Source organism: Balaenoptera acutorostrata, chromosome 1 (assembly GCF_949987535.1).
Source record: "Balaenoptera acutorostrata chromosome 1, mBalAcu1.1, whole genome shotgun sequence".
Lineage (NCBI taxonomy): Eukaryota > Metazoa > Chordata > Mammalia > Artiodactyla > Balaenopteridae > Balaenoptera > Balaenoptera acutorostrata.
Window position 1 is genome coordinate 76,163,924 of NC_080064.1, and position 25,375 is coordinate 76,189,298.

General features: G+C 35.3%; 1 protein-coding gene across 7 annotated transcripts in view; it reads right to left on the reverse strand.

Moving 5' to 3' along the window:
* Positions 1-25,375, reverse strand: part of COL24A1 (collagen type XXIV alpha 1 chain) — a 389,632-nt gene that overhangs the window by 251,397 nt on the left and 112,860 nt on the right. For all 7 annotated transcript variants that reach the window (XM_057550626.1, XM_057550622.1, XM_057550627.1 and 4 more), the window contains 5 exons: positions 12,949-13,002; positions 12,828-12,872; positions 12,527-12,580; positions 12,205-12,258; positions 7,761-7,814 (listed from right to left, as the gene is read on the reverse strand). In XM_057550626.1, coding sequence (XP_057406609.1) covers positions 7,761-7,814; positions 12,205-12,258; positions 12,527-12,580; positions 12,828-12,872; positions 12,949-13,002 — 261 coding nt within the window. The remainder of the gene's footprint in view (positions 1-7,760; positions 7,815-12,204; positions 12,259-12,526; positions 12,581-12,827; positions 12,873-12,948; positions 13,003-25,375) is intronic.

Consider the following 25,375-nt stretch of genomic DNA (forward strand, 5'->3'; position numbering starts at 1 on the left):
AACTTCACATCTGATAATAAAAACATACCTTTTGGTCAAGTTCATATTGAACAGTCACAAAAAGGGATCATATATTAGGTCACAAAGAAAAAATCAGACTGCTAAGTTCCATAAAACAGAACAACAGTTTATGATAACAGTGTAATGAAACCAGGAATTATTAACAAAATCAAAACCAACAGGCTCTCCCACTTGGAAATTTTAAAACACCTTCTTAAATAAATCTTGGGTTAAGAGGGAGATACAAGCTGAAATTACAAAATATCTAAAAAATAATGGTAATAAAAATACTCAATACCAGAATACATGGGATACATTTAAAGCAATGATCAGAGGGAAAGGCATGGCCCCTAATAGTTTTAGGAATAAAAATAAAAGAATAAAAATAAATTAAATAAAATTCCCAACTCAAAAAGAAAAAGAACAACATAAACCAAAAGAATCTCAAGAAAATAATGGAGATACAAAGAGAAACTAATTATGTAAAGAAAAGAAAAAGAGAAGACAATAAATAAAAATTTCAGGGTTTTTTTGAGAAAAAAATTAACATACTAGACAAACTAATGGAGCCTAATCAAGAGAAAAAAAGAGAAAACACAAATATAAAAAATTTAACAAATTTTAAATAGCATATGAGAGATAGTTCTTAAAACAAAGTTTAAAAATCATGAGACTATTCTGCAGATTTATATGGAAGTATATTTTAAAACCTAGGTGAAACAGCTAATTTCCAAAGAAAATAACAATTTAACAAAGCTAACCCCTTTAGAGATTAAAAAGCTTAATTCTAAGCAGGCTAATTTTCACAGAAGCAACACAGAAAGGTACCAAGAAACTACTCCACAAAAAAGCATCAATTCCAGATGGTTTCACAGGAAAATTCCACCAAAGCCTCACAGGTAAGATATTCCATAAATTATTCCAGAGCACTAGAAACTAAGAAGACTTTCTATTTATTTTGATGAAATAAATATAACACTGATATCTAAACCTGATGAAGTACCAAAAAAAGAAAGAATATTACAGGCCAATATCACTTAGAAATATTGATGCAGAAGTACTAATGAATATTAGTATAATTAGTATTATATTAGGAAAATAATGTGCCATGATAAAGTAGAATTTTTTCAAGAATGCAATAGAAAAGTCATATAGAAATAGTCAATATACAGAAATTATATAGAAATAGTTATTATATACAAAATAGTTAGTAGAAAATCCATTACTATAATATACCAATAAATATATCTAAAAAGACATATATAATTATCTCTATACATGTTGAAAATATAGCAAATATCTGACTCTCTATATATATTTGACAAACTATAAAAATGATTCCTGATTTCAAAAACACTCAGGAAATAGGAATTGATGATATTTCTTAACATGATAAAATATGTGCATATTTTAATTTTAATTTAGCATTTACTTCATGAGAAATCATTACAGCATTTCCACTGAAATGAGGAAGAAGACAAGGATGCACACTACTTCCAACTCTTCAGCATTGTACTAGAGGTATTACAATGCCACTAGACAAGAGAACTGAATTAGAGGTATGGGAACTGATAAAAAAAAGTTTGAAAATTACATGAGAGTACAACTAGAAAACTTTAGAAAATCAATGGTAAAAATAACTCAAAGACAATAAACCATTAAAGCAGCAGGATGTAAAATTAACATTCAGAAATCAATAATCTTCATATACATACAGAAACCTGTTAGAGAATACAATGGTAGAGAAAAATCCCATTTATAATAGCAACAAAAAAATAGGAACAAATTTAATGAGACATGTACAAAAACCAATACGAGGAAAACTTTAAAACATTCCTGAAAAACACAAAAGCAGACTTGAACAAATGAAAGACATCCACTGTTCTTTAAAAGGATGACTCAATATCATAAAAATGTCACTGCTCCCTAAATTAATTCACAAATGTAAGTCAAACCTAATAAAATATTTGCAAACCATATATCTAATAAAGGGTTAATATCCAAAATATATAAAGAACTTGTACAACTCAACATCAAAAAGATACAATCTGGTTAAAAACTGGGCAGGATCTGAATAGACATGTTTCCAAAGAAAACATACAGATGGCCAACAGGTACCTGAAAAGATGCTCAGCATCCCTAATCATCAGGGAAATGCAAATCAAAACCACAATGAGATGTCACCTTATATCTGTTAAAATAGCTATTATCAAAAAGACAAGAAATAGCAAGTGTTGCCAAGAATGTGGAAAAGAGAACACTTGTGTGCACTGTTGGTGGTAATATAAATTGGTACAGCCACTAAGGAAAACAGTAAGAAGGTTCCCCCCAAAATTAAAAATAGAACTACCATATGATCCAGAAATTCCACTTCTTGGTATTTACCCCAAAGAAAATGAAAACACTAACTCTATAAGATATATGCACCCCCATGTTCACTGCAGCATTATTCACAATAGCCAAGGTATGGACACAACTTAAATGTTCTTCGACAGATGAATGTATAAAGAAAATGTGAATATCATTATATCATATCTATATATATCATATCTATATCTCACAAATGTGATAAATATACACAAACACACTGAAATATTATTCAGCTATAAAAAAGAATGAAATCTTGTCATTTGCAACAACATGAATGAATCTGGAGGGCATTAAGCTAAGTGAAATAAGCCAGACAGAGAAAGACAAATATTGTATGTTATTACTTATATGTGGAATCTTAAAAAAGTCAATTTTATAGAAACAGATAATAGAATGGTGGTTGCCAGTGGCTGTGGGGTGAGGAAATGGGGTGATGGAGGTCAAAGGATACAAATGTTCAGTTATAAGAAGAGTAAGTTCTGAGGATCTAATGTACAGCATCATTACTATAGTTAAAAAAAATATGTATTATATACTTGAAGGCTGCTAAGAGTAGATCTTAAGCATTCTCACCACAAAAAATTTATTGCACACCAAAGGAAACCATAAACAAAACAAAAAGACAACCCTCAGAATGGGAGAAAATATTTGCAAACGAAGCAACTGACAAGGGATTAATCTCCAAAATACACAAACAGCTCATGCAGCTCAATAACAACAAAAAAAACCCAGCCCAATCAAAAAAATGGATGGAAGATCTAAATAGACATTTCTCCAAAGAAGACATACAGATGGCCAAAAAGCACATGAAAAGATGCTCAGTATAACTAGTTATTAGAGAAATGCAAATCAAAACTACAATGAGGTATCACCTCACACCAGTCAGAATGGCCATCATCAAAAAATCTATAAACAACAAATGTTGGAGAGGGTGTAGAGAAAAGGGAACCCTTCTACACTGTTGGCTGGAATGTAAATTGGTACAGTCACTATGGAGAACAGTATGGATGTTCCTTAAAAAACTAAAAATAGAGCTACCATATGATCCAGCAATCCCAATTCTGGGCATATACCTGGAGAAAACCATAATTCAAAAACATACATGCACCCCAATGTTCACTGCAGCACTATTTACAATAGCCAGGACATGGAAGCAACCTAAATGTCCATCTACATATGGATGAATGGATAAAGATGTGGTACAAATATACAATGGAATATTACTGAGTCATTAAAAAGAACAAAATAATGCCAGTTGCAGTGACAGGGATGGACCTAGAGATTGTCATACTGAGGGCAGTAAGTCAGAGAAGGACAAATATCGTATGATATTGCTTACATGTGGAATCTAAAAAAATGGTACAAATGAACTTATTTACAAAACAGAAATAGAGTCACAGGTGTAGAAAACAATCTTATGGTTACCTGGGGGAAAAGTGGGGAGGGATAAACTGGGAGATTGGGATTGACATATACACATTACTATATGTAAAACAGATAACTAATAAGGACCTACTGTATAGCACAGGGAAAAACAGTGGAGATATATAGATATATAACTGATTCACTTTGCTGTACACCTGAAACTAATGCAACATAGTAAATGAACTATAGTCCAATAAGATTTTTTTAAAAAATTTAAAAGAATTAACTATGTGAGGTGATGGATGTGTTATTTGATCTTGGTAATAATTCCACAATGTATATCAAATCATAACATTGTACACTTTTATATATGCAATTATATTGGTCGATTATTCCCAGTTATTTCTCAATAAAGTTAAAAAATACCATAAAGCTTCTATCATTAAAATAATGTGACAATTGCACAGGAATAGACAACCATTCAAGTGAAACTGAAAACAAAGTCCAGACATAGACCCAATAACCATGGAAATTTACTATATGATAGGGGTGGCATCTTAAAATCACTGAAGCAAAGACAAATTGCTTAACAAATGGTTCTGGGACAATTGATAAGCCATTTAGGAAAAGATAAAATTAAACATATATATCACAATATTCACAATAAAAAAACTCCATGTAATTTGCTCAAGGTACTCAGGATAACTCCTCAATTCTCATTCAGAAGATATCCCAAAAGCACTGTACTTTCCAGATATTAACTTAAGCCTTTCATCACCCAATAATTAACAAAAGCTATCACAGAAGTATATACCTAGGACCATCATTTTGGCCTCTAATAGGATTACTTTTACTGGATTGTACTTTGACATTATGATAGCAATCTGTACTCAAATATGGAAATCACATAATACCATGAATTGTCGCCCTTCTTTTGTACAAGTGATATGTTTTTATCTAAGGGGGAAGAAAAGCATATAACTGACCATGTTTCATTGCTTTGCCCAGTAGAAAGTTGAGACTCAAGTTTGCAATTCGGTTCTGTTGAACTGTACTGAACTTTGTGGCTATATTTTGGGGAAAACGTTTTTCAGCCTCAGCTGAGTTTTTAACACAAGTCAGAAATTCTTACTAGTCCTTGGTTCCCTTCCCTGCTTAGTCCTCACAGAACTCTTCGAGCGCCTTCCTTCTGCATGCACACCTTTCTCCCACTCTTGGGATTTAGTCTCCTACTTACAGAGAACACAGACTCTATCCTATTTGACCTCTTTCAACATCTTTTTCCTTTTAAAACAAATCCCTACACTTGTGTTATGCGCAACTTATTTATTATTCTTGATCTTCCTTGCTTTTTAGAGAAATGCACTGACGTCTGTGAATTTCCCTCTAGGTGCTGCTTTAGGTACAACACTAGATTTTATAGTGATTTGTTACTTAATTCTAAATATTTTCTAATTTCCATTGTGATTTTTTTCTTCTCATAATGTTTTTAAGTTACCAAAGTTTATTTTACTGCTCTTAATACTGTCAATTTAAAACTTAATTGCACTGTAAACAGAGAATATAGACTTCTGGAGTTGAGGGTCCAGGTGTAGTATTTTCGAACCTTGTTTTATAAAGCCTAAATTATTTCATCTATTACAATTGTGTCATCTAATACCTTTATGTGGATGGCTATACAAACATGTATCTCTAGTTCACTCTTCTGAGAGTCAGGTCTACAATTTTCTATACACTTACGAGACTAATTTCCTGTATGTCCTATAGGCACTTCAGCCCTAACAAAATCAAAACCAAAGCATTATCTCCACCCACCCTGAGTATCTTCCTTCTTCTTTTTTATTCTCTTTTTTTAGAATGGTGATCTACATTCTACACAACTGTTCAAGCAAAAATTATTATATTTGTCTTTTATTCCTCTCTCACACAAGCTGAATGAACTGAAGTGAGTGATTCAACTGCTGTGAATTATATTTCCTAATTATTTCTTGAAGCCACCCTTTCCTCTCTATTATTACAGGCCCTCATCATTAATCCCCCGGCCTTGCATTATACTCCCAAGCAGCCTTAGTGCTGTCATCTCTCCCTCTCTCCTTCTCTTTTATCTTTATTCCTTCTACCACTAATATGTTGAAATGCATGTCTGATAAGTTCATTCCTTTGATTAAAAATCTTTGATCACTGACTACAGGATAAAGTCAAAATACAGCACAACATATAAGATCCTTTACCTGAGAAAATTCATCTACTGTGCAAGTAGAAACTTTTCAGGCTTGATATACTGTTAAACATGCTATTTTAAATTCTTAGACATACAATTCTATTAAAAGCCTAATGTCAAGAAGTATTTAAATAGAGCTGTTGCCTCATATATGATATCCTACATATTATATTCTTATGATCAAGAAGAAGTTATGATCTTTGGATTAGGCCCCATTTCCCAAAACAACCTGGCATCAATTATTGAGAGAATACAGGTGACATCTTCAGCCCCATCAAAAAATTTAAAATAGGTAAGGAGGAAGAATGGGCATAGGTTAGGGCTTTCTACCTTGCAGGAGTCAAAGACAATGAGGCAATGTTTTGAATCATGACTGCAAATCATAAAATCTCAAAGGCAACAGAGGAAAAAAAATTTTTGGAACATCAAGTAATAAGTAAAAACATGGCCCATGCATCCTTTAACCTGGCTTTATATAAAAGAAGAAAACGATCCAAAACCATACTGATAACAAGGAGGTGACACAGTCCTTCCTAGGACACATACCATCTGTAACTAAAATTACAACAGAATAATCCATGTTCATAAAATTAACCTTTAAAGATAATAAAAGATAAATTAGGTTCTGCATCCTCAGTATGAGAACACAGGTAAATATGATTCATTCCAGGAAGGTTTTCATGACAAATGATTAAATGAATGTGGGCTCATAAAAGACATAAACTTATATTAATCTGTTAATTACTACTTTGTCTGTTAATAATCATTTTTATTACTCAAAACAATTTCCTTCTTCCCAGAATGATGACATGAATACATTGCTGTATTTTACCTCCTATTACCTCTCTATTATTGAAACTAGATACAATGTAGTTTTTTAGATTTTTGAACTATCAACATCCAATATGTTTTTAAATTAGACAATAAGTAAGAATAGGTATTTGCTAAAGAAACCAGCCAACCCTGAAAGACAGCTGTGGAATAAGAAATAGACCTTACAGTTTACAAAGAGAGGGAGAAAGCACCAGGACGGTACCATTCCTAGAAACTCTGCCTACTGCTTTGACACTATGGGGACTTTATTGCTCTGATTTATTTATTGTGAAGCCAAATTCACTTTCTCACTGTTAATGCTGCATCTATGACTCTGGATCAGATGTGAATGTGTATTTATATGTTTATGTATGCGTATGCTTTGGTTTATATTTTTGAACTAGGGTGAGCTTCAGAAGCTTTATCTCTATGTAGTATATCTTTGACTCATAAAATGATGTTTTTTTAAAAAAACTTAGATGTTTCATCTCAGAAGCTCATGTCCTATGTAGTCTTAAGAAAAGAAAAAGCCCCTCTACATCAAGCATTAAGTCAAAGTAAGAATTTCAAATATACAAGCAAATCTGATATATGTGCTACAGACTTAATTGCATTTATTCTAGAATATGAGATCCAAATGATATATGCATATTAAAAAATTGGAAGCATTCTGCATTAAAAATTCAATGGCGTTTAGGTCCTGAAATTTGATTTCAAGCTCCAAGCATGTGTTATTAGTAGTCGTTGTGCAGAACAAATAAATCAGCTGTGACCTAACCAGGACTGTAATGTAGCTAATACCTTTTCTATTTTCTAGAGATCACTGTTGCAAACCTCCTGACATAACAGAAAAAATTTAGTCCAAACTATTTTCAAAGATATAAACTTTAAAGAGAATCTTTCTTAAACCTATTATGTAAAAGCATGTTTTACTAACCAAGCTTAACTTCTATATTTATTTAAATTAATTATATTCCCACCAACATTTTACCTCTGGTCCTTGAGAGCCAGATGGTCCTTGGGGTCCTGCGTTACCTGTTTGGCCCTAAAACGTGGGGGTGGGTGGGAGAAATCAAAGTATAAACATTAATTTAATAAATATGATTTAAAAAGGAAACATATGGTAAGCAAAAAGCACTAAATATATTATGCCACACAAAGTTGTAATGACTTTCTGGCAAACAACACTCAATATATAATAATATGCCAAAGTTTTAATGACTATTCAGAAAGACTTAATTTATAACCATCATCATTGTAGAAAACTTATTATATAGAGATATGTGTCCATATACACACACACACACACACACACATACACACACACACACACACACACACACACACACATATATATATATATTTACTCCTAAATGTTAGGGATACAAACAAATTAATAGAAATCAAATCAAGGAAAAAAATTGTGTGTGTGGGTATGTGTTACCCAGAGATAAGACAGTAAAGTTTGACTTAACAAAGTAGGGAACTCTAGATGAAGAACTGTTTCCATAAATAGCCAGGGTCCTCTGACTGTCTCTGAAAATTCCTTTCTCCTTTGATAACTATAAGGGGCCTGATTTTGTAATTAAGAATCGCCTGGATTTAAATCCTTGTTGCTTAATCTCTCTCAGCCTCAGTTTTCTCACCAATAAAACAGGAATAATAACAACAGTAGTAACATTCTTACAGAGTCATTGTAAGGATTAAATGAGACAATAAATGTATAAGTGTTAAGCACAGTGTCTAGCATATAGAAAGTACTCATTAAATGTTAATCAATTTTATAACCATTAATCCTTCCCTTCACATCCTCTCTCCTCTCCTGGATGATACCTAGAATTCCTAGATTGCTTTCATCCTTTAACTAAACTTCTGAGGATTCAGTTTCAACAACTCTGCAGCCATTTTCTGACATTCAGGCTAACAATGTGAAATCAGGGCTGGAGAAGAAGTCCGAGGAAAGAGAAGTGGGTAAAAGCCTGCTACTAGAGAGGGTTGGTGATGCTCTCAAGAGAGGAAACTACAGAACAGGGAAGGCCGGTAGTCTGATACCCTTGTTTTCATAAAAAATATTGAATTCATTATTTCTGTCATATTAAATTTCTATGTGAGCTTCAAATTTGACTTAAATAGGTCTCAGAATATATAAAATTGCTTGCATTTCTTATACATAAAATTTTATGTATAATATGGGTTTATCCACTTTCCAAGAAGTAAAGCACAGTTTTCCACATGTACTAAATTGTCTCATAGAGTGCTAGAGTATTTGGACTTAAACAGTACACAATACAACTACTGCAATCAAATCTAGAGAAAAGTAATAAAGTATTATGTGAAGTTCACTGAAGTTCCCCTAAATAAACAAAATTATAATCCATCATACGCCATCATAATCAGTATCTAAGGGAGTCAAATTCTTAAAATGAATATTACCTCCAAGAGATAGAGATGAAGTTCTCACTGAGGCCCTCTAGTGGCAAAATCTAAACAAGACACTAAATTTACAAGCTTGAGGAAAAATCAGCATACACTAGGCCTCTGTTTTCAGAAAAGTTGATTGACAACCTGATATTTAAAAACATAAATTGTGGAATAATTTTATTCATCCTTCAGAAAAAATTTTCATTTTGAAAAACTTCAATGGCAAGTTTCCTTGAATGTCAATTCTCCTTTATAAATTATAAACTGAGTTTTCAAGTAACTTTTAGAGAATTGAATAATGATTAAAAGTAAACTTCTACAAATGACAGCAACTTCTAGCTAAAAAAAAAAATGGAAAGGACATAATTGTATTTATTTTCTCTTTTTAAAAAAATAATATTTCTTAACAACTTCAGATTGGTAGTTTCCTCTAGTTTTTAAATACTTGCAGGGTAAAAGCTTCCCTATTCCAGAATGTTAAAAACCTTCCGGATCAGGACATTCTTTTATCTTGAAAACATTCTTTTATGTTATAACTTAGATTCATTTGGAAACAGTATCAGTGACACCAGCATTTTAGATAACAGAAAACCAAAAGTAGGAGATATAAAATAAGAAAGACATTCTTATGACTTTGGCATTCTTTGCATGATAGTAAACAAATGATTTAGATAGGCAGCAACTTGTATAATTTATTTTTAATATGATTACTGATATTGTGTATGTAATTTTTCATTCAACAGGTGTCTCCTTCCATGACGAGGAAAGTCAAACAACAACAATTTTTTCTAACAATAAGATAGAAACAAGTGATAAATAAAGTGAAAGTCTAAAGGCAAGGCCATCTCATAAATATTAATTCATCAGTCTCTATCCTATGTTCAGTCCAAAATATGTATATTTCGAAGATTTGATTAAAAAAAAAACAAATAAAAAATAGCCAACTGTTTCCTACCAAACTAATCCCTGCTGACTTTAAAATATTTTTATTAGAATAGTACAAAAAAGGTATAACACGAGCAAGCAAAAGCCTCACGCTCACCATTTCATGTTCCCTGCATCACTGCCTTAAAGAACCACATTAGAGTTTCTGGTGATTCCAGGAAAAAAAAAAAAATGTAAGGTTTTAAGACAATGTGCTAAAGGTAAAACAGGCTGTCTTTGCTTTAGCTTAGACTAGAGCAACGTTGGTAAGCATTATTACTAAGAGAGGATTAAAGAGTCACAGAGCTGCAAGGAAGCTTACATATGATATAGCCTGACTCTCATTTTAAACACGAGAAACTGGATACCATGGTGGTTAAATGTCCAAGGTCACAGCAAGTCAGTGTCAGGGCTGGAACTAAAATCTACATGTTATTCAGACCAGCGATTTCCCCCCCCCCCCACCCCAATAAACATGTTATCAATATAAATTGAATCAAAGAGTAAGGAAGACATTAAAAAGGTTTACCTTATATAAGCATGATATTTGACTCTGGTTTTCTCAAGTAATTAATTACAAAGCATAAGAGAATAATATCAATTATTTATTACTTAGTATTGACCTTAGAAAATGTGTCATACCATTTCCTTTTATTATTATCAAAAGTTAGAAAACCCTCACATTAGAAAAAAATGAAGATATAAGATATAAGAAGGGTCAATCACTGCAGATATTGAAAGTCCCTTTTACGTGGTTTAGAATCATCCTCGTAAAATAGAAGCTTTTTGTTAGCTTGACCTATACTCGTGCCCCTTCTGAAATTCAACACCACGGCACAAGTCTGGGTAGATGGCTGACTGAGTGAAAACTAGTTAAGGCAAAACTCACCACCAACATGTCATTAGATAAATAGATGCCAACAATTGTTCTTTGGATTAAATAATTCCTGGTAAATGTATATGAAATGCTGTCACTGTTAGAAGTCATAAAGAATGGTGTATGTAAAGTTACGTAACTTAATGCTGCTTCCTTTGATGCAAAAATAAACAATCCAAAGATGAGAGGGTGGAGTTAGAGGGAACATGATGAACTGCTCGGGAAAACAACACTCTTTTATAATGTTATATTAATACATTATGATTTTATATCTAATTTTTTATATCTACAATCACCTTCACAGAGTTGTAATCAATATTAAAACCCTAAAACAATCTTAAAACGTTAAAGCCTAAAACACTATAGCACAGTGGCTAAGTGCATGGGCTCCGACATATGTGTTTTCCTAGGTTTTCCCAGGTGGTTACTAACTAACTATGGGACCTTGGGCAAGTTAGTTAACTCTCTGTGTCTCAGTTCCCCTAATTGGTAAAATAGGAATAATAATAGTCCCAACTTCATATGATTGTTTTGAGGATTAAATTAGACGTATAGACCTTAGAAGAGCACCTGGCACTTTGTAAGCGCTCAGTAAATGTTAGCTATAATAATTATTATGATTTTTAATATGCAGATAAATACCTTTAACTCATGTTGTAACCATTTTTCATTTAAATGTTTTTAATTATTCAGTAACTTTAGTTTTATAGTTTCTTGGGCTTCAAGTTAACTATAATACACGGTATCCTTTTATTTCAATTAATTGATGGTCAAAGGTTAAAAGAAGACAAGGAACTAGAATATTTGGGCCCATAAGAGAGTGTGACATGCTATTTTTTCTTCCGAATGTTTCCTTAATGAAACAGATCTCTGGATAAATTAAAATATTATTTAACGTGACATATTTTCTGACTTAAAATCTACTGCTTAGTTTAAATACTGTCTATTATAGATCAACCAAGATCTTTAAGGCTCACAGAAATTTGGCTTTGGCCTGGGATGGGGTGGGGTAAGGAGGGTGAGATCCGATAATCTATGGAATGTGAGCTAAAAACTTCAAGGATTAGCTATATTCTAAAAGTGGAGAGAAAACGCCATACTGGTAGTCTTACATCCTACTTCTTACATTCCACAAACAACAACAGGTATCCAGACTCATGCCATCGTGTGTACTCCATGAATCAGAAAAAGCAAACCAAAAGTTCAAACCTACTGAAGGTCCTGGCTTTCCTCTCATCCCTGGTGGTCCAGGAAAACCCCTAGAGCCCTAAAAGAAAAGAACAGTACAGTGAAGAGAAAAACTATTCTACGACAGAAGGCAGATATGCCTCTATTTACTAAAAAAATTCATGGAATTATTCTAAAATAATTGAGAAAACTGTTTTAAATAAGACTTGTAAAACCATATTGATACCATATCCTAAAAAAAATATAATCAATGATTAAAATAATCAGTACTCCTTTCTTTTTAAAGAATTTATACATTTTCACTGTTTTTTGTTGTATTTATATAAAATTAACGGTAAAAACATTACCTTGTCTCCAGGATACCCTGGTTCTCCTAGCTCTCCCACAATGCCTTGTTCACCCTGGAGAGCACAATTTCACGTGAAGACACTTAAGCAATGCAAATGTGGCAATATTATAAGAAGGCAAATACTAGTTATACAAGAATAATTTCTCTATTTTTCCTACTTTTGAGAAAAATTATATAATTGATAGTACAGATTAGATCCCATATTTTTTAAAACAAGTATTTTATAAGTTGTGTGGATTCAAAAGAAAAGTAAATGTGATAAGAAATCATCTCTATGACAATGTAAATATTTAAATCACCTTATCACCTTTGATTCCAGGTACGCCCTTATTCCCCGAAAGACCCTAAAAAAGAAAGTGATACTTTGTGACATCATAGAAAAATCAAAGTGAAATATCCATTATAAAAATAGAAACATACCATTGGGCCAGGGATTCCAGAAGGTCCAACTGGTCCCATAGGGCCAACACTGCCCTGAAAAGCAATAAGAAAGAAAGGCATCCTTGAGCACCCAACTAGAATTAAAAAGAGAACATGGTAAACTTAATTAACCCAGAATGGTTCATCTCACTAAGCTCCCACACATGCCTTATTCTTCAATAACTTCTTTTCCCTTTCACATTTATAAATCATACCAATCATTCAAATTTTAATGAGGTCTATCCTGTTTCCTGAAGCCTACTCATACTGATCTTGTCCACGAGCCTCCTTCCCTTCCTTGAGCTCCTATAATACTTACTACCCACAGCATTCATTTTGAAGTATTTCTCCAGAGAGATAATATCTTGATGATAGGGGAAATACTTTAGTGCCATGTTCCCAGGAAGTATTCAATAAATACTTCATTTTATTGTCTTAGATTTTTCTTTCACCCATTTATTCAGCAAACGTTTATTGGGCAGTTACTATGTGCCAGGCATTCCAATGATTTTATTTCATGATTTACAACTTGCAGACAATAAAATTTACCATAATTTTAGGGAACTGAGTAGTAAACAAAAGGCTCTGCTCTTCTGGGTTTCTCTCATTCATTCATCATTTAATATTTATTGAGCATAATATGTATCAAACATTGTAGTGTTGTATAGTAGTGTTAAGGAAACAAACATGAAAGAGACACAGACACCAAGGTCAAGGTTTTCAATTTAATGCTCCAAAGCAAGATTACTCAAAAACATTAACTACCACTATCATCTCCTGCAAGCAACAGACCTAGAAAAACTTCTTTCTTAGAATGTAAAGGAAAACTATAAGGGTTTTTGAAAGTAAAAATTTAAAAAATAGTGGAAATCTCTGGATTGTTTGGAGCCCACTAAATTTTTGTGTTCTTGATGCCTTCATTTTCCTTCTTTCTCTTGCAACCTCTCTGTGCCTGGCTAATGTATCATCCTTCATCTTCAAATACCGAGTTGCTTTAAACCTCCATTTCATGCTTTCCAAATGTTAAGGAACTTTTAAGGGTGTATTTGCAACAATGATGAAAATGTTGCCCTTTTTAGCTGTAATCCAAATTTCTTTGTATAGCATCCCAGGCCCTTACTACTAGTTTTCCATCAACCCTTTCAGTCTCATGTCCTTCCATTCATCCCTACTCCCCTCTGACTTCTTCTTCCTCCAAACCCAACATTTTAGACACAATGGGCTGTGTTCTAGCCTCTGAACATGCTCTCCCTTACCACATGCTCCAACCCTTTGAAGATACAGTTACCACTACTGGAATGTCCTTCTGCTTACCGTACTGAGTATACTGCCCTGTTTTTGGTTTTTTGTTTTCTTTTTTCTGTTTTCCTAATCTGTGCATTATGTGAGAGCAGAAGCATGTTGTATTCATTTTTTTATATCTCTGACCCAGCATAATAACTGGCACATAATTGTTTTGAAATAAACTATGGAATGAACACTGGAGGAAGTAATCAACTTTAAAAATAAATTTATAACAGTGATTTCCAGAGGTCTACGTCCTGACATAACGGCACATTTCTAACAGTCCACATTTATATATTACTAATTTCAGAATGGAAAATATGACATCTTTACTTTGGGGTGAGTCTTAAAGTCTGTGAAATATAACTACGATAAATTATTTCCAACATGTGTAAGCCTGAAATACACAAGACTGCGAGAGGCAGAGTAATACTTTCCAATTTAATGAACAGATATGCAGTATTAATACATCATTGACAAATTCTATCAATAGGAAATAATTATTCTTATAATTACAGTGGCTAGCTTATTCAAAGTTCATAGCTTTAAAACTTATGATAGTTTAAAAAATACAGGGCTCTCGCCTCCGGAGACTGGTGGAGTCGGGCGGGAAGCTTTAAAGCAGTTTCATGCCAGGCCTCACCCCAGATTTTCTGATTTGATTCCTCCCCAGTGAGGCCCAGCATCAGTTCAACATTCCCACGTGATTCCATTGCAGGCTGAGAATCAAAGTCTAAGCAAAATGACCTTGAAGTCCTTTCACAGAGGAACAGAGAGAAGTCTGGAAAAGGACCAAATATTCTGAAGCCCTGGTCTATAGTGTGTATGTGTATGTTTCTTTGTATGATTTTGTCTATTTAGGTTTGCTTTTACCATTTGTCCTAGGGTTCTGACTGTTCATTTTTTGTTGTTGCTGTTGTTTGTTTTCTTCTTATGAGTGTGTATGTTTATTTGTGTGATTTTGTCTGTTTAGTTTTGCTTTTACCATTTGGTCTGGGGTTCTACTGTTCGTGTATTTTTCTTTTTTTTTCCTTCTTTTTTCTTCCTTTTCTTCCGACCCATGTGGGTGGCAGGGTCTTGGTGCTCCAGCCAGGTGTCAGGTCTGAGCCTCCAAGGTGGGAGAACCGAGAACAGGACATTGGATCACCAGAGACCTCCTGGCCCCAAGTAATATCACTCGGTGAGAGCTCTCCCAGAGATCTCCATCTAAACCCTAAGACCCAACTCCAACCAACAGCCAGCAAGCTCCAGTGCTGGATGCGCCATGCCAAACAACCAGCAAGACCAGAACACAACCCCACCCACTAGCAGAGAGGCCACCTAAAGTCATACTAAGTCCACAGATACCCCAAAACTCACCACTGGACGCGGCCCTGCCCACCAGAAGGACAAGATCCAGCCCCACCCACCAGAACACAGGGACCAGTCCCCTCTGCCAGGAAGCCTACACAAACCACTGACCAACCTCACAAGTAGGGGGCAGACACCAAAAACAACAGGAACTAGAACCTGCAGACTGTGAAAAGGAGACACCCAATACAGTAAGTTAAACAAAATGAGAAGAAAGAAACATATGCAGCAGATGAAGGAGCAAGGTAAAAACCCACCAGACCAAACAAATGAAGAGGAAATAGGCAGTCTACCAGAAAAAAAATTCAGAGTAATGATAGTAAAGATGATCCAAAATCCTGGAAATAGAATGGAGAAAATACAAAAAACATTTAACAAGGACCTAGAAGAATTAAAGAGCAAACAAACAATGATGAACAACAAAATAAATGAAATTAAAAATTCTCTAGAAGGAATCAATAGCAGAATAACTGAGACAGAAGACCAGATAAGTGACCTGGAAGATAAAACTGCGGACATAACTACCGCAGAGCAGAATAAAGAAAAAAGAATGAAAAGAATGAAGGACAGTCTCAGAGAACTCTGGGACAACATTATATGCACCAACATTCGAATTATAGGGGTCCCAGAAGAAGAAGAGAAAAAGAAAGGGTCTGAGAAAATATCTGAAGAGATTATATTTGCAAACTTCCTTAACAGGGGAAAGGAAATAGTCAAGCAAGTCCAGGAAGTGCAGAGAGTCCCACACAGGATAAATCCAAGAAGAAACATGCCAACACACACATTAATCAAACTATCAAAAATTAAATACAAAGAAAAGATATTAAAAGCAACAAGGGACAAGCAAAAAAAAATATACAAGGGAATTCCCATAAGGTTAGCAGCTGAACTTTCAGCAGCGACTCTGCAAGCCAGCAGGGAGTGGCAGGACATATTTAAAGTGATAAAAGGGAAAAACCTACAGCCAAGATTACTCCACCCAGCAAGGATCTCATTCAGATTTGACAGAGAAATTAAAACCTTTACAAACAAGCAAAATTTAAGAGTACCACCAAACCAGTTTTACAACAAATGCTAAAGGAACTTCTCTAGGTGGTAAACACAAGAGAAGGAAAAGACCAACAAAAACAAACCCAGAACAATTAAGAAAATGGTAACAGGAACATACATATTGATAATTACCTTAAATGTAAATGGTTTATTTGCTCCAACCAAAACACACTGACTGGCTGAATGGATACAAAAACAAGACCCATATATATGCTGTCTACAAGAGACTGACTTGAGACCTAGGGACATATACAGACTGAAAGTGAGGGGATGGAAAAAGATATTCCATGCAAATGGAAATCAAAAGAAAGCTGGAGTAGCAATACTCATATCAGACAAAACAGACTTTAAAATAAAGACTGTTACAAAAAACAAAGAAGGATATGACATAATGATCAATGAATCAGTCCAAGAAGAAGATGTAACAATTATGAATATTTATGCACCCAACATAGGAGCACCTCAATACATAAGGCAAATGCTAATAGCCACAAAAGAGGAAATCAACAGTAACACGGTAATAGAAGGGGATGTTAACACACAATTTCCACCAATGGACAGATCATCCAAAATGAAAACAAATAAGGAAACACAAGCTTTAAATGATACATTAGACCAGATGGACTTAATTGATATTTATAGGACATTCCACCAAAAACAACAGAATACACTTCTTCTCAAGTGCTCAAGGAACATTCTCCAGGATAGATCATATGTTGGGTCACAAAATGAGCCTTGGTAGATTTAAGAAAACTGTAAGTGTATCAAGTATCTTTTCCTACAACAACGCAATTACAGGGGAAAAAAACTGTAAATAATACAAACCAATCGGGGCTAAACAATACACTACTAAATAGCCAAGAGATCACTGAAGAAATCAAAGAGGATATCAAAAAATACCTAGAAACAAATGACAATGAAAACATGACTACCCAAAACCTATGGGAAGCAGCAAAAGCAGTTCTAAGAGGGAAGTTTAGAGCTATACAATCCTACCTCAGGAAACAAGAAACATCTCAAATAAACAACCTCACCGTATACCTAAAACAATTAGATAAAGAAGAACAAAGAAAACCCAAAGTCAATAGAGGAAAGAAATAATAAAGATAAGATCAGAAATAAATGAAAAAGAAATGAAGGAAACAATAGCAAAGTCAATAAAACTAAAAGCTGGATATTTGGGAAGATAAACAAAATTGATAAACCACTAGCCAGAAAAGGGAGAACACTCAAATCAATAGAATTAGAAATGAAAAAGGAGAAGAACTGACTCTGCAGAAATACAAAGGATCATGAAAGATTACTACAATCAACTCTATGCCAATAAAATGGACAACCTGGAAGAAACGGACAAATTCTTAGAAAAGCACAACCTTCCAAGACTGAACAAGGAGAAATACAAAATATAAACAGACCAATCTCAAGCACTGTAATTGAGACTGTGACTAAAAATCTTCCAACAAACATAAGTCCAGGACCAGATGGATTCACAGGCGACTTCTATCAAACATTCAGAGAAGAGCTATCACCTATCCTTCTCAAACTATTCCAAAATATAGCAGAGGGAGGAATACTCCCAAACTCATTCTACGAGGCCACCATCACCCTGATACCAAAATCAGATAAAGATGTCACAAAAAAAGAAAACTACAGGCTAATATCACTGATGAACATAGATGCAAAAATCCTCAACAAAAGACTAACAAACATAAACCAACAGCACATTAAAAGGATATACACCATGATCAAGTGGGATTTATCCCAGGAATGCAAGGATTATTCAGTATATGCTAATCAATCAATGTGATACACCATATTAACAAATTGAAGGAGAAAAACCATATGATCCTCTCAATAGATGCAGAAAAAGCTTTTGACAAAATTCAACACTTATTTATGATAAAAACTCTCCAGAAAGTAGGCACAGAGGGAAGCTACCTCAACATAATAAAGGCCATATATGACAAACCCACAGCCAACATCATTCTCAATGGTGAAAAACTGAAACCATTTCCTCTAAAATCAGGAACAAGACAAGGTTGCCCACTCTCACCACTATTATTCAATATAGTATTGGAAGTTTTAGCCACAGCAATCAGAGAAGAAAAAGAAATAAAAAGAATCCAAAATGGAAAAGAAGAAGTAAAACTGTCACTTTTTGCAGATGACATGATACTGTACATAGAAAATCCTAAAGATGCTACCAGAAGACTACTAGAGCTAATCAATGAATTTGGTAAAGTAGCAGGATACAAAATTACTGCACAGAAATCTCTTGCATCCCTATACACTAATGACGAAAAATCTGAAGGAGAAAATAAGGAAACACTCCCATTTACCACTGCAAGAAAAAGAATAAAACACCTAGGAATAAACCTACAGAAGGAGACAGAAGACCTGTATGCAGAAAACTATAAGACACTGATGAAAGAAATTAAAGATGTTACCAACAGATGGAGAGATATACCATGTTCTTGGATTGGAAGAATCAATATTGTGAAAATGACTATACCACCCAAAGCAATCTACAGATTTAATGCGATCCCTATCAAACTACCAGTGGCATTCTTCACAGAACTAGAACAAAAAATTTTACAATTCTTATGGAAACACAAAAGACCCCAAATAGCCAAAACAATCTTGAGAAAGAAAAATGGAGCTGGAGGAATCAGGCTCCCAGACTTCAGACTATACTACAAAGTTACAGTAATCAAGACAGTATGGTATTGGCACAAAAACAAAAATACAGATCAATGAAACAGGATAGAAAGCTCAGAGATAAACCCACGCACATACTGTCACCTTATCTTTGATAAAGGAGGCAAGAATATACAATGGAGAAAAGACAACCTCTTCAGTAAGTGGTGCTGGGAAAACTGGACAGCTACATACAAAAGAATGAAATTAGAACACTCCCTAACACCATACACAAAAATAAACTCAAAATGGATTAAAGACCTAAATGTAAGGCCATACACTATAAAACTGTTAGAGGAAAACATAGGCAGAACACTCTATGACATAAATCACAGCAAGATCCTTTCTGACCAACCTCCTAGAGAAATGGAAATAAAACCACAGATAAACAAATGGGACCTAATGAACCTTAAAAGCTTTTGCCAGCAAAGGAAACCATAAACAAGACCAAAAGACAACCCTCAGAATGGTAGAAAATATTTGCAAATGAAGCAACTGACAAAGGATTAATCTCCAAAATATACAGGCAGCTCATAGAGACCAATATTGAAAAACAAACAAACCAATCCAAATATGCACATAAGACCTAAACAGACATTTCTGCAAAGAAGACATAGAGATGGCCAACAAACACATGAAGAATGCTCATCATTAATAATTAGAGAAATGCAAATCAAAACCACAATAAGGTATCACCTCACACCAGTCAGAATGGCCATTATCAAAAAATCTACAAACAATAAATGCTGGAGAGGGTGTGGAGAAAAGGGAACCCTCTTGCACTGTTGGTGGCAGTGTAAATTGACACAGCCACTATGGAGAGCAGTTTGGAGGTTCCTTAAAAAACTAAAACTAGAACTACCATATGACCCAGCAATCCCTCTACTGGGCATATACCCTGAGAAAACCAAAATTCAAGAAGAGACATGTACCATAATGTTCATTGCAGCACTATTTACAACAGCCAGGACATGGAAGCAACCTAAGTGTCCATCAACAGATGAATGGATAAAGAAGATGTGGCACATATATACAGTGGAATATTACACAGTCATAAAAAGAAACAAAATTGAGTTATTTGTAGTGAGGTGGATGGACCTAGAGTCTGTCATACAGAGTGAAGTAAGTCAGAAAGAGAAAAATACAGTATGCTAACACATATATATGGAATCTAAAAAAAAAAAATGGTTCTGACGGACCTAGGGCCAGGACAGAAATAAAGATGCAGATGTAGAGAATGGACTTGAGGACATGGGGAGGGGGAAGGGTAAGCTGGGACGAAGTGAGAGAGTAGCACTGACATATATACACTACCAAATGTAAAACAGATAGCTAGTGGGAAGCAGCCGCATAGCACAGGAAGATCAGCTCCGTGCTCTCTGACCACCTAGAGGGGTTGGATAGGGAGGGTGGGAGGGAGGCGCAAGAGGGAGGGGATATGGGGATATATGTATACATATAGCTGATTCACTTTGCTATACAGCAGAAACTAACACAACATTGTAAAGCAATTATACTCCAATAAAGATATTAAAAAAATACAATAAACATCTCTGTGTGGAAATTATACAGCAACAATTCATGTAAGGAATGGAAAGGAATATCTTAAAAACAAACAAACAAATATTTCTTTATTGTCCTGTTGTTTTTTTCTATACATAGTATCCTAAATTTTTGTTTCAGTAAATATATTACTGTGCATAGTCTGGCATGTTCAGATGAATGTACTTTGTATGTACAATATGCTATTTTACTTTTTAGTGACTCTGAAAGAAAAATCAGAAAATAGTAAGTTTCAGAAGGTATCAAAAAACATATTCAGGGCGGAGTCAAGATGGTAGTGTGGGAAGAGATGAAGATCGTGTCTCCCCACAACGAGGGCACCTGCCGGATGCTGGTGGTGGACTGTGACGTCCAATGAGATGGGTGGAACTCCCAAGCGAACCAGTAGGATGTGGCGGGACTGAGGGGGCAGGAGAAGTGGAGGCCGGAAAGGACCAGTGCCCCTAGGGGTGGCTGAGATGGGGGAGGGGTTCCCATGCCTGGAGGGACCCTCGGGGGCTCAGATCAGGGGGAAGCATGCACAGCGTTTCCCCTGCCCAAACAGCTGAGGAAGTCTGCCCAGCTCTCACAGCCCAGGTCCTATGCCCTCAGAGGGCCCCTGTGGGCCTCATTGCTCCTGGGGGCTAGGAGGGAGGCCAGGGAGAACAGGAGCTCCAGGCCGCATGGGTCCTTGGGGCATAGGAGGGAGAGCAGGAGAGGCAGGCAGGCTGGGCCCTCCAGGACCAGAAGAGCAGGAGAGGAGCGGAGTGCAACCACCCCACCCACTCGAACCCAGGAAGCCTGCTGGGCTCCCAGGTGGGAGCCCCCGCCCTCTGACACCAGAGGCAGCAGGCACGCCTGGGCCCCTTCTGTTCTGTAGAGCCTAAGCCCCACCCCCCACCAGCCACAGGGCATTTTCAAGCCCTGTGGATCCTAAGCATAGGCCCCGCCCTCCAACTTCCACAGCCAAGGTCTTTACCACCTTTTTCTTTTCTTTTTTTCCCTCTTTTTTTTTTTTTTACTACTCTGGTTCTGTTTTACCTTCCAGTTGTTGTTTCAACTATATTTTTATATTCTCTCTAACATATCTGTTAGTATCCTAGTCTAATTTTATTTTTTACTTTGTTATTGTTCCCCCCCTTTGTTTTTTCTGCCCTTCGCGGCTTGCGGGACCTTGGTTCACAAACCAGGGTTTGTGTCAAAGATCCTGGGGTGGGAGCTCCGAGTCTGAACCACTGGACTAACAGAGAACCTCAGACTCCAGGGAATATTCATCGGAGTGAGGTCTGCCAGAGGTCCTCATCTCAGCACCAATACCCAGTTCTACCCAACAGCTCACAAACACCAGTGTTGGAAGCCTCAGAGCAAACAACCAGTAAGACACGAACACAATCCAACTTACCAAAAAAAAAAAAAAAAATGAGACGGCAAAAAATATGTCACAGATGAAGGAGCAAAGTAAAAACCTACAAGACCACATAAATGAAGAGGAAATAGGCAATCTACCTGAAAAGGAATTCAGAGTAATGATAGTAAAGATGATCCAGAATCTCGGAAATAGAATGGAGGCGTGGACCGAGAAAATACAAGAAATGTTTAACAAAGACCAGAAGAACTAAAGAACAAACCGAGATCAACAACACAATAACTGCAATGAAAAATACACTAGAAGGAATCAATAACAGAATAACTGAGGCAGAAGAACAAATAAGTGAGCTAGAAGACAAAATGGTGGAAATAACTGCCGAGGAGCAGAACAAAGAAAAAAGAATGAAAAGAACTGACGACAATCTCAGAGACCTCTGGAACAACACTAAATGCATAAACGTTCGAATTATAGGGGTCGCAGAAGAAGAAGAGAAAAAGAAAGGGTCTGAGAAAATATTTGAAGAGAGTGTAGTGGAAAACTTCCCTAACATGGGAAAAGGAAAAAGTCACCCAAGTCCAGGAAGCGCAGAGAGTCCCATACAGGATAAACCCTAGGAGAAACACACCAAGACATATATTAATCAAACTACCAAAAATTAAACTGAAAGAAAAAATACTAAAAGAGCAAGGGGAAAACAAAAACTAACATACAAAGGAAACCCCATAAGGTTATCAGCTATTCTTTCAGCAGAAACTCTGCAGGCCAGAAGGGAGTGGCAGGATATACTTAAAATGATGAAAGAGAAAAACCTACAACCAAGAGTACACTACCCAGCAAGGATCTCATTCAGATTTGACAGAGAAATCAAAAGCTTTTCAGACAAGCAAAAGCTAAGAGAATTCAGTACCACCAAGCCAGCTTTACAACAAATGCTAAAGAAACTTCTCTAGGAGGGAAACACAACAGAAGAAAAAGACCCATAAAAACAAATCCAAAACATTAAGAAAATGGTAATAGGAACATACATATCGATAATAACCCTGAATGTAAATGGATTAAATGCTCCAACCAAAAGACACAGACTGGCTGGACAGATACAAAAAAAAAGACCCATATATAGGCTGTCTAAAAGAGACCCACTTCAGACCTAGGGACATATACAGACTGAAAGTGAGGGGATGGAAAAAGATATTCCATGCAAATGGAAATCAAAAGAAAGCTGGAGTAGTGATAATCCTATCAGATAAAATAGACTTTAAAATAAAGGCTGTTACAAAATACGAGGGATACTACATAATGATCAAAGGATCAATTCAAGAAGAAGATGTAACAATTATAAATGTTTATGCACCCAGCATAGGAGCACCTCAATACATAAGGCAAATGCTAACAACCATGAAAGGAGAAATTGACAGTAACACAATAATGGTAGGGGACTTTAACAACACCAATGAACAGATCATCCAAACAGAAAATAAATAAGGAAACACAAGCTTTAAATGACACAATAGACCAGATAGATTTAATTGATATTTATAGAACATGCCACCCAAAAGTTGCAGAATACACTTTCTTCTCAAGTGCACAAGGAACATTCTCCAGGATAGACCACACCCTGGGTCACAAATCAAGCCTCGGAAAATTTAAGGAAAGTGAAATCATATCAACATCTTTTCTGACCACAATGCTATGAGACTGGAAATCAATTACAGGAAAAAAACTGTAAAAAACACAAATACATGGAGGCTAAACAGTGCGCTACTAAATAACCAAGAGATCACTGAAGAAATCAAAGAAGAAATAAAAAAAATACATAGAAACAAATGATAACAAAAACACAACGACCCAAAACCTACGGGACGCAGCAAAAGCAGCTCTAAGAGGGAAGTTTATAGCAATTCAATCTCACCTCAAGAAACAAGAAAAATCTCAAATAAACAATCTAACCCTACACTTAAAACAACTAGAGAAAGAAGAACAAGGAAAACCCAAAGTCAGTAGAATGAAAGAAATCATAAACTTCAGAGCAGAAATAAATGAAATAGAAACGAAGAAAACAATAGCAACGATCAATAAAACTAAAAGCTGGTTCTTTGAGAAGATAAACAAAACTGATAAACCACTAGCCAGACTCATCAAGAAAAATAGAGAGGATGCAAATCAATAAAATTAGAAATGAAAAAGGAGAAATCACAAGTGACACCACAGAAGTACAAAGGATGATAAGAGACTACTACAAACAACTATATGCCAATAAAATGGACAACCACGAAGAAATGGACAAATACTTGGAAAGGTACAATTTTCCAAGACAGAACCATGAAGAATTAGAAAATATAAACAGACCTATCACAAGTAATGAAATTAAAACTATAATTAAAAATCTTCCAACAAACATAAGTCCAGGACCAGATGGCTTCATAGGTGAATTCTATCAAACATTTAGAGAAGAGCTAACACCCATCCTTCTCAACCTCTTCCAAAAAATTGTAGAGGGAGAAACATCCCCAAACTCATTCTACGAAGCCACCGTGACCCTGATACCAAAACCAGAAAAAGATATCACAAAAATGGAAAATTATAGACCAATACCACTGATGAACATAGATGCAAAAATCCTCAACAAAATACTAGCAAATCAAATCCAACAACATATTAAAAGGATCATATACCATGATCAAGTGGGATTTATCCCAGGGATGCAAGGATTCTTCAGTATACACAAATCAAACAATGTGATACACCATATTAACATATTGAAGAAGAAAAACCATATGATCATCTCAATAGATGCAGAAAAAGCTTTTGACAAAATTCAACACCTGTTTACAATAAAAACTCTCCAGAAAATCCCCATAGAGGGAACTTACCTCAACATAATAAAGGCCATATATGACAAACCCACAGCAAGCATCATACTCAATGGTGAAAGACTGAAACCATTCTCACTAAGATAAGGAACAAGACAAGGATGTTCACTCTCACCACTCTTATTCAACATGGTTTTGGAAGCCGTAGCCATGGCAATCAGAGAAGAAAAAGAAATAAAAGGAATACAAATTGGAAAAGAAGAAGTAAAACTGTCACTGTTTGCAAATGACATGATACTATACAGAGAAAATCCTAAAGATGCCA